At 33.7% G+C, this 16,010-nt stretch overlaps 1 protein-coding gene across 5 annotated transcripts in view; it reads left to right on the top strand.

The window, feature by feature from the left end:
• The window catches only part of Nbea (neurobeachin), a 643,202-nt gene that overhangs the window by 326,724 nt on the left and 300,468 nt on the right, over window positions 1-16,010 (top strand). For all 5 annotated transcript variants that reach the window (XM_074043550.1, XM_074043551.1, XM_074043549.1 and 2 more), the window contains one exon: window positions 14,279-14,387. In XM_074043550.1, coding sequence (XP_073899651.1) covers window positions 14,279-14,387 — 109 coding nt within the window. The remainder of the gene's footprint in view (window positions 1-14,278; window positions 14,388-16,010) is intronic.

Genomic DNA, 16,010 nt, shown 5'->3' with positions numbered 1-16,010 from the left:
AACGAATATAGGATATAATTAATGAATATCTACCATAAAAACCCAAATTGTATTCTTATTTGGCTATGGGTATACCTTCAGGTTCAGAAGATTCTCATTTTTATTTGGTTTTTTAGAAGAAGGGGAAATACATAGTTTGCATGACAGTATTTTAAGAGGGGGAGCTTATTACATCCAAGTAGAATTCTTCAGTAATTATCTGGCCCCAATTTCAATGTGGTAATTAACAAAGGCATTTAACATTTAAACCATAAGTTTGGTTTGCTTGAATTTGTTTCTCTTGTGTCTTTGATTTAGTAAAAACTGTATTTAAAACAAAAATAAGACCAAACAAAAAAACAGTAAGCTCCAACGCTGTAAGATTGAAAACCTTTTCCTTAGAGTTGACATACTTAATTTTTAACGAAGAATCACTTAAAACTCTTCCATGTTGTTTCTTGTAAAGCATGATCTATACCTTTTTCTTACTATTTTTCTGTTTAGGTATGTAATAAGACACTAAATACTGACTTTTGTAAATAAATGAAATAAAAATAGCTTGTGGTTTTATAATACTTGTATAGATCTTAAGCAATATTTCTGATTTATAACTATAACCTTAGACATTGAAAATAAAACATTTTCTCCAAAACCAAAATAAATAAGTCCCATTTAATAATGGTTAGATTTCTTTTAAGGCTATAGGGTTTTATTTTTTAATTTTTAAAATTTATTATACTATTGTTTACTGAGGGCACATTGCAACATTTACAAAAGTGCTTATAGTATATCTTACTTAGATTCACCCCCTTCGTCATTCTCCTTTATTCCTCCCCATTTCAACAGGCCTCCTTATTCCATTTTCATTCATAAATGCACAGTACTTCCACCACATTTGCCCTCCTTCACCCTAATGGTTAGATTTCAAGTACTAGGGAAATGTACCTCAAAGTTAGTTGGTTCAGTCCTTTTTATGGTGCTATAACAGAGTATTAGAGACTAGGAAGTTTTTAATGAACAAAAATTACTTGTCTCATGGTTCTGCATGCTATGAAGTTCAAGATTGAAGGGTCAGCGTCCTTCAAGGGCCTTCTTACTGCATCTTCCCATGGGGGAAAGGAAAGGAGAGGTCAAGAGAGTCAAGAAGGGTCTGAACTTGCTTTTATAACAAGCCTACTCTCACAATAACATTAGAGCTCTTACGATCTAGTTACCTCTTAAAAGTCCCACCTCTCCACATTTCAGGAATCACATTCGAATGATAGTATTGCTGATCATAAATTTTATTTGAATTACATTTTAGCCATATTTATATTTCTTCAAATGTGTATATATTGAGATTTTTTTCTTTTATGATAAAAAAGTATACTTCCCTCTTAAGCACCGTTATTTTAACTTTGGTGATAGTTAAGTAATATTTCATAGAACACTTATAGTTCTTTATACTAAAAAGAAAACAAAATGCTCATCAATGAGAAAGATACTCTGTTTTTGGTGTATTCCTATTTCTGTGCTATAGTTTTCCTATTTCTTATCTTAAAAACATACTTTCCCTTGTTTTTGTGGCTGCATGTTGTTTCAATAACAAATGCAGATAGAAGTGAACTAACAGGTAATAGGAAAGGCTGCACTAACATGAACATCTTAGCATTTTACATTGCCAGTCTAAGGATACATAAAGGTGAACGAATAAGAGCAGCTGAGATAAGACAAGAATATAGTCATGACCACAGAGTCTTAGTCTAGGTCAGAGTTAGGAACTTCTCCCAAAATGCCAGGGAAACTGGAACAGCGAGTTATAGGCTGGTTAGTTCACATGTTGGTAAAGTGAGAACACATAGATGATTCCCCTCACTTTTTTTTTGTTGTTGTTTGTTTTGTAGAAACCAAGAGTTGAAAGACCACAACACCACTCTTATAACATGTCACAGGCCCAGGTGGATAGGAATTAAGAAAGGGGTGTTATTATTGGTTTTCAATTGCAAAGGTAATATAATATACTGACAGGTAACCCTGAAGTTCTTATTATCTACTAATTATAGTACATGTGGAAAACAAAACTTATAAAATATTTATTATGTGCTTAATTTCTGTGGTGTTATATAGGTAAGTTTTTGCATAGGGTCCTTATCTCTGATTAACTTAGAACTGAAACATTAGCACTTATATGCAGAAAAATATTAAACCATTCAAAAATATGATAGGCATTATATGATTAAATGGAAAATAAATCATAAAAATTCTAATGAGTTCAGAAGAAGCTATTTGAGTGGACAGTTGTAATTGCAGAAAGCTTCTTTTAGAGGAAGGGCCTAAATAAATATAGGCATATGGTGTGGGATCAAAACCAAAAAATGAACCCTGGCTTTTATTATAAAGATTAAGATGTAAAATAACAGAAAAGATCTTTATGTTCTTCATTGTGTCCTAAAACAAATGTAGATTGTTTTCATAATCTGTCTTTGAGCTCATTATTATTTAAGTAGTCAATATTTTCATGACTTTCAAGTGCTGACCAGTAATTTACTTAATTCTGTGTGTCAGCATAAAGAGTATAGAACATTTATAATATTTTTCTTTTTTAAGAGCATTACTTAAAAAAGTGGCTTCAAATTAATCCATGTAACAGTCTATATGTCTGTAATTATAGCACAATGTAAGAAAAACAGTGGACTTAAGAACAGAGTAAATGTCAAAGATATTTGAATATTTCTACCATTTAAACAATACATATCACCAATTATATATTCAAAGTCATCCAGAACCAGAAGGTAACACTTTACAGGTCATCTTATGATACCTCCCAACCCTGATACCTGCATCAAAAATATTGCAAGAAATGAAATTACAGATTGATATCCATTATAAGCATATGAGCAAAATCTTTAGCAAGGATTGACAGGTCATATCCAGCAACTTGTGAAAAGAATGTTATCTTTTTTTTTTTCTTGGCAGTACTGGGGTTTGAACTCAGGGCCTCACGCTTGCCAGGCAGGCACTGCCACGAGAGCCCTGCACCAGCCCAAAAATTCTATCATAAACAAGGGTTATTTATTCCAAAATGCAAAGTTGGTAATAACATTAAAAACTGTTTATCAATGTAACACATCAAATCAGCATACTAAAAAAAAGAAGTATACATATATTAGATATATATGTGTATATATATACATACATACATATGTGTGTATGTATATATATGCACAATCATTTTCACAGATGCAGGAAATGTATTTAAAACAACAATACTTACTCATAATAAAAATTCTCACTACACTAGAAATTAAATTGAACTATAAGTGACATCTACAAAAACATAGCTAACATTGTACTGAATGATGAAAGACTAAATGCTTTTCCCATAGAACAAAACCAAAGCAAGGATGTTTACTCTCCACTTGTATCTGGCATTTGACTGGAGGTCTGAGCCAGTTCGCTTAGAAAAAATCCTAAGATGCCTGGTAAAGGCACTAGAATTAATTAATGAATTTAATAAAGTGATAGGTTACAAGATCAATATTCAAAGTGTATTGTAATAACATGGTTATAAAAGATACTGAAATAAAAAAAGCAAAACTGTTATAACATCAAAAACAAGAAATACTTAGGGATGTAGTTTTAAATATTCAAAAGACATATAATAAAAACTACAAAATAGAGCTATAGTGGGTTCATGGATCCAAAAAAACCATATATGGTTAAAATATTAATTCTTTCCAAATTGATAGACCCAACACAGACTTAATGAAAATGACAGCAGGTTTTGGGTTATATTGTTTTATTTTAGTTTTGGTAGAAATTGACAAGCTGATTTAAACTTTTCTTTGAAAATACAAAGAAAATCATATCTTATGATACCAAAGAACAAGTTGCATGATTTACCCTACTTGATTGTGCAATTTTTTTCTAAAGCTACAGTAATCAAGGCAGTATGATGCTGGTGTAAAGACAGAGCTCAGTGTAAGCAAAGAGAGAATCCATGTCTTACATCTTACAGCTCCACAATGAAGAGACATCCCTACCCCACACCATCTTCCTGTGTAGGTTGCTGACCTCTTTTGTCCCATGGATTCAATGGGCTGACTTGTAGTTGTTTTATAACTGGTTTTGTCAGGTTGGCTAGGGCACATGTGAGATTAAGAGCCCAATCTTTACTGTCCTCTGATTCTAGGAGTTTGTCACCAGCATCTGTGGAAGTCAGTGGCCTTAGTTCTAAGTGCAGGTTGCAGAAATGCAACCAGGAACAGCTGAGCTATTCACTTAATTTGTCTTCCTGACAACAAGACTACAAATGGGGGACTAAAATTCCAGACAAACCAAGTGAGGCAGATAGCTGCAAACCATTTCCACTTGCATAGTCTGTGCTTTCCTGGCTTCCTGTGGACATTTTCATCTAAACTCTGATCGGGCATTTGGTGTGTTGTAGCATCTTGTACCAGGGACAGCAGGTAGAAGTATGACTATAGGGACAATTGAAAACTAACATTTATTGTACCAGGAACTTCATTCTGCCTGTTTTTAGGTGAGTTGCTTACACACATCTTTCTAATTAATTCTCAACACAGAATTCTCAACATTTTGTAGGTGAATAAATTCACTATAGATCACATCATTACTGGAAATAGTAAGATGTAGAACAGAGTTACCTTTCATAAAGGAAAGAGAAATAAGAAAGATAATATGTATGTGTATATATACATATACATATACATATATATGTGTGTATATATACATATATATGGGTGTGTATATATATGCAATACAAATATTTATAATATTTATTTTCAAATAAATAGGAATGATAAGCTAGAAACTAATGAAAATGACTGCATATAAGGAAGATGACAGTAAGATCCCGACCATCTTTTTTAAAAGTTGAATATAAACAAACTAGTGAACATTATAGCAAATTGATAATTTATTAATACAAAATAATTATATCATTACAAAGAAAAAGCAGTACTCTGGACATATCTTTAGACATAAGTTTTTCTTTGTACTAATGCTGATGCTGTCAAAAGAAGGCAAGAATCAAAAAGAAGTACAGGCATGGAAGGGCCCTTGATCAGAGGGCTGTATGTACAAATGGCCAATCACCATATGGAAAGATGTTCCACATCATTATTTATTTGTTAAATTCCATTTTGAACCCAATCATATAATACTATATATCTGCTGTCATGGGTATAATTAAATGTATTGCCAACACCAATGACTAGTGAGAATGTGGAATCACTTGAACCTTGCTGACAGAGGTGTAAAATGATATATCCCCTAGAAAACAATTTTGTCAAAGTCTTCTAAGAACATAAACTGATTTTATGACCCAATAATTCTAAACCTAGGTATTTACACAAGAAAAATGAAAAAATAAGTCCACATTAAACTAGTAAATGAATGTTCACAGAAGTTTTATTCATGATAGCCACAGACTAAAAATAACTCAAATATCCATCATCATTATCAGTAGATACACTAATTATGATATATCATTATAATGGACTGCTACTCAGCAATTTAAAATGTATGAACCAAACAGTCACCTGTGGTTCACATCTGTAATTCTAGCTGTTTGATTTGCTAAGATTGGAAGAATCATTGTTCAAGGCCAGCCTAAGCGAAAAGTTAGCAATACCCCATTTCAACCAATAGTTGGGTGCAGCGGTGTGCACCTGTCATCCCAAAGTACATGGGAGGTTGAGATCTGGAGGATTGTGATTCCAGCTCACCCTGCCCCAGTGGGGGGAATGTTTGTGAAACCCCCATCTCAACTGAAAAAAGCTGGGCATGGTGGTGTGCACCTGTCACCCCAGTAACAGCAGGAAGCATAAGATCATAGTCTAACCCTGCCTGAGCAAAATGGAGACCCTATCTCCAAAAATAACCAGAACAAAAAGGACTGGAAGCATGACTCAGGCAGTAGTGCACCAATCTAGCAAGTGTAAAATCTTCAGTTAAAACCACAGCATCGCTGGGCGTTTGTGGCTGAAGCTACTTGGAAGGCTGAGATCAGCACTGCAGTTCAAGACCAGCTAGGGCAAATAGTTCAAGAGACCCCCATCTCCAAAATAACCAGAGCAAAACGGGCTGGAGGTGTGGCTCAAGTGGTAGAGCACCTACATTGGAAGCATGAAGCCCTGAGTTCAAACTTCAGTACCACCAAAATAAAAAAAGGTATGAACCACTGAATCACACAATAACATATGAAGCCAATTCCAGCAACATAAAAACGATTATATAACATGACCAAGTAGAATGTATTCTAGGAATGCAGAGTTGGTTTGACATGAAAATCAAACAATGTAAATACACCATAGTGAGAATGATAGAGGGAGGGGACCTACATGTTCTCTTCATAGGTAACATTCAGCACTGTTTAGTGAAAAAAAAAATTCTAGGAATAGAAGTTTTCTAGTATTCTAGGAAGAGAAAACTTTTTTCAGTCTAAAACCTGCATTTATACACATACATAAACAAAAAATTCACAACTGGCATTATGCTTGTGAAAGACAATGTGTCCCCCCTGAGATCAGGAACAAAAAAAAATGGTAAGCTCTGTACAGAGGTTCTAGATAGGGCACTTAGTTAAGAAAAATAATTCTAAAACTTCCAAATTGAAAAGGAGTAAGTAAAATCCTATAGTTGTAGATGTTATCTGATACACAGCAAACTCAAAAAAATCTACAAAAGCTTTTAAGTTCAGCAAAATTTCAGGCTGCAAGATTAGTGTGCAAAAATTAGTTGCAAATCTATACACTAGCAATGAACTGTGTAAAAATAAAATTAAGAAAACAGTTCTATTTTTAATGCCACCAAATTAATAAAATATAATGAGAACATGAAAAGATACTAGACCTCACCAACCATTACAAAAACTCAAATAAAAACTATAATGATAAGACTGGGGATATAGCTCAGTGGTCGAATACTTGCCTGGCATGCATAAGGCCCTGGGTTTCCTACCTAGCATTGACAAAAAAATAGAAAAGACAATGAGGTATCACATAATATTCATTAGGATTGGCATTACCAAATAATTGGAAAATAAAAAGTTTTATTAAATATGTGGGAAACTCTTGTATACAGTTGGTAGGATTGTAAAGTGCTGCATTTACTATGGAAAACAGTATAGCAGAACTACCAAATGGCCTAGCAAATCCACCTTATACCCATAAGAATTCTTATACCCATAAGAATTGAAAGCAGAGATTCAAAAAGTATTTGTGTGGATATCCATTTTAATAGCTGCATTATTTATAGCAATCCAAAGTTTGAAACCACCAAGTGTCCATTGACAAAAGAGTGAATAAACAAACTGTGGTGTGCACATAAAATGGAATATAAAATTCAACCTTAAAAATAATGAATTTCTGATACCTTCTACTGCAGAGTAAATGAAATAAGCCAGTTAACAAAAGGACAAATACTCTAAGAGTCTACTCACAAGAGATCCCTAGTGTAATCAAACTTGTAGAGTCAGAAGATAAAATGGTGGTTGCCAGGGGCCAGGTAGACAAGAAAGTAGCACAGTTATTTTTTAATAAGTAAGAAGTTTAGATTTTTTAAGACAAAAAAAAATCCTGTGGATGAATGGTGGTAATGTTAACAAAACAAAGTGTAAAATACTTAGTATTGCTGGACTACTTAAACTTAAAAATTGTGAAGATGGCAGATTTTATGTTATGTGTATTTTATTATAATTTTAAATAAGATACTTAGGAATAAATTTAATCGAAGAAATCCAAGACTTACAAATTGAAAACTTCTAAATATTGTTTAAAGAAATTAAAGAAACTGTAAATTAACAGGAAAACCTTTCATTTATGTGGATTAGAAGACAATAATTTTAAGATGTCAACATTCCCTCAAATTTATCTACAGAGTTAGCATAATCCTATCAAAATTTCAGATGTCCTTGTGTTTTCCAGAAGTGAGCAAGTTGATCCTCAGTGAAGCAAAGAATATACAATACAGCCTTTAAAAGAAATAAATTTGAATGATCTGCTTGTCAATTTCAAAACTTAATGTAGGGCTACAGTCATCAAAATAAAATAAGGACAGATTTAAAGACCAGTTTAGTACACTTTAGAATTCAGAGATAATCGTACACATTTATGGTTAATTGGTTTTTAACAAAGGTACCAAAACCACTCCATGGAGAAGGACAGTTACAACAAATGTTGCCGAAGTAACTGGATATGCATATGCAAAACAATGAATATACATTCCAACCTCACACCCTATGGAAAAGTTAACTCAAAATAAATGAAGGACTTAACATGTAAGAGCTATTAACTGAAGGAAACTTAGGTGAAAACCTTTATAACCTGAGATGAGGCAATAGTTTTGTTAGCTATGATACCATAAGCACAAGCAAAAAAATAAATAAATAAAACAATCAGTAGTCCTCAAGATCTAAATCTTTTACACAAAAGTGTATTCTTTACCCAAAAAGTGAAAAAAAAAAAAAAAAAACCAGAATTGGAGGAAACTTTTGAAAATCACAGTGATAGTCTAATGTTCAGGATATATAAAAAACTCTTACAACTCAGCAATAAAAAATCTAATAGGTCCAACTTAAAAATGGGCAGAATGTTTGAAATAGGTGTTTTTTCAGAGAAGGTATACAAATGCCAAAGTGCACATGAAAAGATGATTGGCAGTATTAGTCATCACAGAAATACAATCAAAACACGAGGAAATACCACTTCACACTCACTAGTGGCTGTAATTTTTAAAAATAAGCATGTCAGCAAGGATTTGCAAAATTGGAGCTCCCATGCACTGTTGGTGAGAACGTAAAAGGGTATACCCGCTGTGGGAAGCAGTTTGGCTGTTCCTCAAAAGCTATTATTCATAGTAGCCAAAAAGTAGAAATAACTGAAATATCCATCAACTGATGGATGGATAAAAAAATCTGGCGCATTCATACAATGTAATATTATTGGGCCATAAAAAGGAATGAAATACTGATACATGCGCTAACATTGATGAACCTAGAAAATATACTACTTGAAAGAATATGGACACAGAAGGCCACATACATACATGATTCCACTGAAATGTCTGGATTAGGAAAATCCATAGAGGCATAATATAGATTAGTACTTACCAGAGGGGAGGAGAAAGAAAGAATTGATACTAATTGCTACTAAATATGAGGATTTGGACTTGTGTGTTCAATATAATTTTATGTATTTTTAAGGTGATAAGGTTAGAATGGTAAAGATACTCATTAATGCTGCCTCTCAAAACCTGAATAAAAACAAATTGATGGTAAAAAGAGAGAGAGAGATTCAAATTTCATTATTTCAGATTTAGTATTGCAAATTTCTTTAGCAGTCGAGCTTTAGGACTGAGGAGAGACCAATGTCTTGATCCGGGATTATGTATTTTCAGAGCTAAGGTAGTAAATAGATGAAGAATTAAGTAAAGCTGTGGCAAGAGAATGGTTAAGGCGTGGAACTGAGGACATAAACTTGACAGAAAGGGAAATTAATTGTACCAGAAAAATGAAAGACTGAGAGGAAAATGGAAGAATTAAAGAACTGGACATTAGAGGAAGTCCAGAGCTTAGTTTTGCCTGGGGTGAGGGGTGGGAAATGAAGAGGAGAGAGAGCAGCAAAGAAAGAATGCAGTGATCTGAGAGAGGCTCAAAGCTTAAAGATTTAAGAAGTGAAGACACTGTGGCCAACAGTTATTTCCTGAGTAAGCTAGAATTGAAGATCCTTGTATTAAAAAGGTCAAGAAATTGTGCTACTGTGGTGAATGGTTTTTCATGTGCATGATTAAGTCACTAAGAATGACAAAAAGATGCCTTCTCCTCAGTGTCAGTAAAATAACATAAGTTAGTTGACATATAACTGCCAGAGATAAGACAGACTTTCAGTACATTTACTTGGTTGTATCTGAGGCAAGCCTTTTGTTACTCTGCCTCCCCATCCAACCCCCACCTGTGTCTCTGCTTTGCCGTCCACTGCTTTGCTCCTGGGTAAGGTACCTATCAACCAACCAGAACATGAGCCTTTCCCTTCCTGCTGTCTCCTGTTAATCTATTTACATCTTGTAATCTGATTTCTTCATGACTGTCTTTAGTCTTCTGCATGAGCTAAACAAAGACATTGAAATTTATGTTCCATATCTCATATCTCCTCTGGCTTTTGAAGCCTAGCTACAAAATGTAAGCCAATAATTTCATTAACATTTAATATTCAGAGTTTATAAATTTTACTTTGCCCTTTCCTCCCTTCCTCTCTATTTTCCTGCCTTTTGGTGGTAGAGATCAAACCATATAGTATTTCTTTTAACTTCTTTCATTTTTGTACCTTTATCTGCTACTGAGATTAATACTGTGTGTGTGTGATTGTTTGCCCTTCAACATTACTTAGAGAAGCCTTTGAACTTCCCCACCACCACCACCAAAGTCTTGTTTTTAACAGATTCCCATCAATCCTGTACTCTTTTACTAATTCATGTTATGGTTGATTTGTGGACTGCCACTAGAAAACATTCCCACAGATTATGCCTATGTCCCTCTGAAGTGATTAGAGGATTACTGCGGTGTGTTTTCAGGAAAGCTTCATAGCTTGCTTCTGTGCAATACTGAAGTGGTACCTCTGCCACACTGCCAGAACCATTCCCATTGTCCTAAAGAGGCTAAGTAGTTATTTAAGCCAAATCTCATTGTGGTTTAATGATATCTATGTCAGAGCAGACATGGATTTTGAAAAGATTTCTATAGAAAACTATCTTGAATTCAGTGCTGCTCACAATTTACATTAATGTGCTGAAATAAAGGAACTGTTCACTTACCATTTTTTTGTGAAAGATGTAACACAGGTATTGCAAGTAATCTGGTGGAAAAATATTAAAACAGTGCTGTGTAAGTCACCCTTAATACATTAGAAAAGAAATAAATTGAATATAGGTAGACTCACCTCAAAGACATGTAGCTTTAAAAAATTATATTTTATCAATATTTTGGAAGTATCCAAATATATAGAATAATAATACTTGCTTTGCTTTTATGTGTTTATCAGTGAAGAAGATAAGTTTGCCATGGGTAGATAGAATATTGTAAAGAATATAGAGGAATTACCATGAGTTGGCATTTAATATATACAAATATTAAAGCAAGAGTTAGATCTATCCCATTCTGACTAAAACTTATGATACCTTGAGGAAAGAAAAAATAATTATTTTCAATGAAAAGTAAAAATAAAAAAATTATGATCTTGAAAGTAATACTTTAGATTAAAATCTTGGGAGAGAAAAACTGGGCAATGAATTAATCTGAGCATTAGAACTGAATTTAAAAAGATATAGATAATATGAACAGATAGAAGAACTGGGTGTTCTCCACCTTACCTGGAGAAAGAGGAACTGAAACTGTTTTGTAAACTTGCACTTTACTTTTTAAATTTTTTTATTTTTATTTTATTATTCATATGTGCATACAATGCTTGGGTCATTTCTCCCCCCCTGCCCCCATCCCCTCCCTTAACACCCACTCCACCCCCTCTTCCTCCCCCCAACCTCCTCCATACCGGCAGAAACTATTTTGCCCTTATCTCTAATTTTGTTGAAGAGAGAGTATAAGCAATAATAGGAAGGAACAAGGGTTTTTGCTAGTTGAGATAAGGAGAGCTATATAGGGAGTTGACTCACATTAGTTTCCTGTGCGTGTGTGTTACTGTTAGCTTCTAGGTTGATTCTTTTTGATCTAACCTTTTCTCTAGTTCCTGGTCCCCTTCTCCTATTGGCCTCAGTTGCTTTTAAGGTATCTGCTTTAGTTTCTCTGCGTTGAGGGCAACAAATACTAGCTAATTTTTTAGGTGTCTTACCTATCCTCAAACCTCCCTTGTGTGCTCTCACTTTTATCTTGTGATCAAAGTCCAATCCCCTTGTTGTGTTTGCCCTTGATCTAATGTCCACATATGAGGGAGAACATACGATTTTTGGTCTTTTGGGCCAAGCTAGCCTCACTCAGAATAATGTTCTCTAATTCCATCCATTTACTAGCAAATGATAACATTTCATTCTTCTTCATGGCTGCATAAAATTCCATTGTGTATAGATACCACATTTTCTTGATCCATTTGTCAGTAGTGGGGCATCTTGGCTGTTTCCATAACTTGACTATTGTGAATAGTACCACAAGAAACATGGGTGTGCAGGTGCCTCTGGAGTAACCTGTGTCACAGTCTTTTGGGTATATCCCCAAGAGTGGTATTGCTGGATCAAATGGTAGATCAATGTTTAGCTTTTTAAGTAGCCTCCAAATTTTTTCCAGAGTGGTTGTACTAGTTTACATTCCCACCAACAGTGTAAGAGGGTTCCTTTTTCCCTGCATCCTTGCCAACACCTGTTGTTGGTGGTGTTGCTAATGATGGCTATTCTAACAGGGGTGAGGTGGAATCTTAGTGTGGTTTTAATTTGCATTTCCTTTATTGCTAGAGATGATGAGCATTTTTTCATGTGTTTTTTGGCCATTTGAATTTCTTCTTTTGAGAAAGTTCTGTTTAGTTCACTTGCCCGTTTCTTTGTTGGTTCATTAGATAAACTTGCACTTTAATGCTTATACACCAGATGGTGTGAAGTTCTGAGTTCAAATCCCTATCCCACCAAAGAAAGAAAAGGAAAAGAAAGAAAGCCAAGATGAGTTGAAGTTAACTTTTCAATAATCCTTTGATTTTTTCATATTATAATTGCTAATTGAAAAAGGAAATAAGATACAAAAAAGGCTTAATTACTAATGTCAAATAATATTGACAAAATGAAAAGAATATTAAAATGTTATGCAAAGAAGGATGACATAAGTAAATATAATTACAGGTTTTACTTTAAGTGTTACTAGTTAATGAACATGAAATGCAAAATTAAGATTATGAGAAGATTTAATGATTATGTTATGGGATAAGATACTTAATTCTTCTGAATACTGGTTTCTTATATATCATAATAAAAATAATTATACATGTACTCCTGTGGATTCTGTGAGAATTATGCCCTGTATGTAAATTACCAAGTTTATTATTTAGCTCTTGGTAAATGGCTGGATAATAGTTACTATAATCAATATCATCTTCATCGTCATCAACCAACAATCAATTTTTTCTCTCCCCTGGTTCTCATTGACTTGGGCTCTACGAAGCAGTGTTTATGCTGGAGTTGCTGGGGTCTGCAGTTACCTGGAAGGTGGCTTTGGGCTACGAGCTTATCTATAAGCTCTTCAAAACTCTCCTGGTGATGTGGGTTTCTGGCAGCATGGCAGCAGTCTCCAGAGTGAGCCTTCCAAGAAAAGTCAAAAGCTGCAAGGCCTTTTATGCCCTAGTCTCAGGAGTCACACAGCATTACTGCTATATATTCTGTTGGACATAGGAAGTCACAGGGAAAGCCCCTAAAACGAGTAGAAAAAGACTTCATTTTTTGATGGGAAAATGACAAAATAACACTACAAAAGAACATGTGGGGCATGTTGAAGCCATCTTTAGAAGTAACTTTTGTTACATGTTACAAAGGATGAAGTTCCCTGTATATAAATGTGAAGAGATCTCCCAATATATGCTGCTAAGTAGAAAAGCTAGGTATAATTCACTAATAATAGTATAAGTAGGGGGGAGAATATATTGATAATTTCTATGTATATTTTTAAAGATTCTGAAAACCCACTTAAGAAATGAACAACTGTGTATACTTATTGAGGTTGGAAATTGGGTGAATGGGGGATAGAATAAGAGGCTTTTCACTGTGCATCTCATTACACATTTTAAAAATAATTTGAAATTATTAAGGTTAATAACACAATTTAAAATTTTGCCCCATCATTGCCTTTTTAAAAAACTTTATTTTACTGTAGTTCTGTCTTAGAATTGGAATTTCGCGTTTAAAGGAACTTTAGATATCATTTTGTTCTGTCAATCACTCTAATTAAAGTGAGAATCCCTTCTGTAGATTTGCTAATATGTGGTCATACAGTTTATGTATGAACGTATGAACATTTATTTCCAAGGTAGTGAATTAGGTTGCTTAGCCATTGTAAAACACCCCAACAAAAATCCTTGATTTTTATTAAGTTGACTCTTTTCAATGGAACTAAGTCGCTGGTTCACATGACACTTTGTTTAGTGAGGCATTGTTAAATTTAATGGAACTGTAATTTAAAATATATTAATTTTATAATATAGATTTAATGTAAGATTTGTGCATAAATATTTTAATAGTGAAATTTGATTGTTGAAAAAATTGGACTAACCAAAGTTATTAAAAACCATAATTCCAAAGGTATTTTCCTTTTCAGATTACTGTGCCATGCTATGAAGGACCATATAGTTCGTGTTGCAAATGAAGCTGAGTTTATTTTGAATAGACAGAGAGCTGAAGATGTACATAAACATGCAGAGTTTGAGGTAAGGTTTGGGAAGTAGATTAAATTGTGCTTTTTTATTGTAAGTCAACCATCACCCATTTGTAACCTTACTTAAGAAATGCTTTTGTAAAGATAAATTTACTGAAGGCATTTCAGGTGCTATTTTTTAAAGGTTTAGTAAATGTCAAATGGAGCATGAGTTTATTTCTGTCTCGATAACATGAAGTAATCTTCCTGCCATGTACCTAACCACTTGATAGACTGAAGTTATCCTAACTTACTCTGAGAGTAAAGAAAAATAAAAATTTATAACACAGATACTTTACCTATTTTTAAACTTGAAGGGGTTTATACACTACTAAGTGGACATGAGTATATGCTTTTGTGAATAAACAAAATTCAACAAATCTCCTAATTTCTGTCTTTTAAATATAGGAGTTAGTCAGTATTTTAGTTCATATAGTTTTCAAAACAAAGTGTGTTTCAGAAATACTTAGATGACCTGATGTTTGGCTTAGGTTGGACACTTAGTGACCTTAGAAGTAATAAATAACTCCACCAACTTATCCTCTTGATACAGCATGCTAACAAGTGTGGTGTGGCTAGAAATCGAACCACAATTCCAGTTTTGATGAGGTTTTTATCTCAGCAAAGCAGCTCTCTGACTTATCCAAGTTGATGGACTAGGCCTGTTGATCTCTGACCTAGCCAGCTAAAAACCATGAGACAGAAAAATCAGTTGTCACTTTCATACACATAGCCTCTGCTTCATTAGGTGATGAGACAGCAGGCACTTGTCTTATGGAATTATAGCACCTTATTTTGAAGAAATACCAGATATTTTAAACTTGGACAAAAGTGTAGTGACAAACAATTACCGAAGTTAAGTTTTGTATTACTTTAGCAATAAAAACATTGGATATTTATCAGGGTAACAATGCAGTATCTTTGATGGCAAGGAAAACTGACTTATCTGTTCTTTGAATAATATGTTTAGGTATAATATATGTCAGAACTCAAAAAAATAAGAATATTCAATTAGGTTTCAACTTATATTAGTAAATAAGATTTTGAATCTTAACTGAATGCCCTGCAGGATCAATTTTGAGGCAATCATTTATACTAAAAATTTAGGATATTTTGGGGGAATAAAAGCAGATCAGTATTTTTTCTCTGAAACATTTAAAATAGATCTTCAAGCAACTAGATATTAACTATGAGCTTTAACATATGTCTAACTAAATGGGTGTTAAAGACAGTGTTTCTCAATCTTTTACATTATGACATGCCCCAGAAGTCTTTTTAGATTTTTTTTCATAGTTGCTCCCAACCCCAGTGCATTTCTAACACCACCAGCATTCTATTTGTGTCCTGTGCATGCAACTGAACATTGTACATTGAAAGGCTAACATTTTTTCATACATACCACCACCACTTATGTGCTCAATGGATACACGGCCAGGTGTACGTGAAGGGGACACAAAGACTTAACAGTTTTAAAATTAAATATACATAGTATGCAAAGATAATATAAATCTATTTTGAGATTGTGGCCTAATGGATATACATTTTTTAACCCAAATATTTACATTTTCATTTTTTATGTTAGAGCAGTATTAGTAAATGCATTGGTGTGTGTGTGTGTGTGTGTGTGTGTGTGTGT

The sequence above is a fragment of the Castor canadensis genome, chromosome 10 (genome assembly GCF_047511655.1).
Source record: "Castor canadensis chromosome 10, mCasCan1.hap1v2, whole genome shotgun sequence".
In the NCBI taxonomy this organism is placed as follows: Eukaryota; Metazoa; Chordata; class Mammalia; order Rodentia; family Castoridae; genus Castor; species Castor canadensis.
Note: the sequence above shows the minus strand (reverse complement) of the source record. Positions and strands in the feature narration are given on the sequence as shown.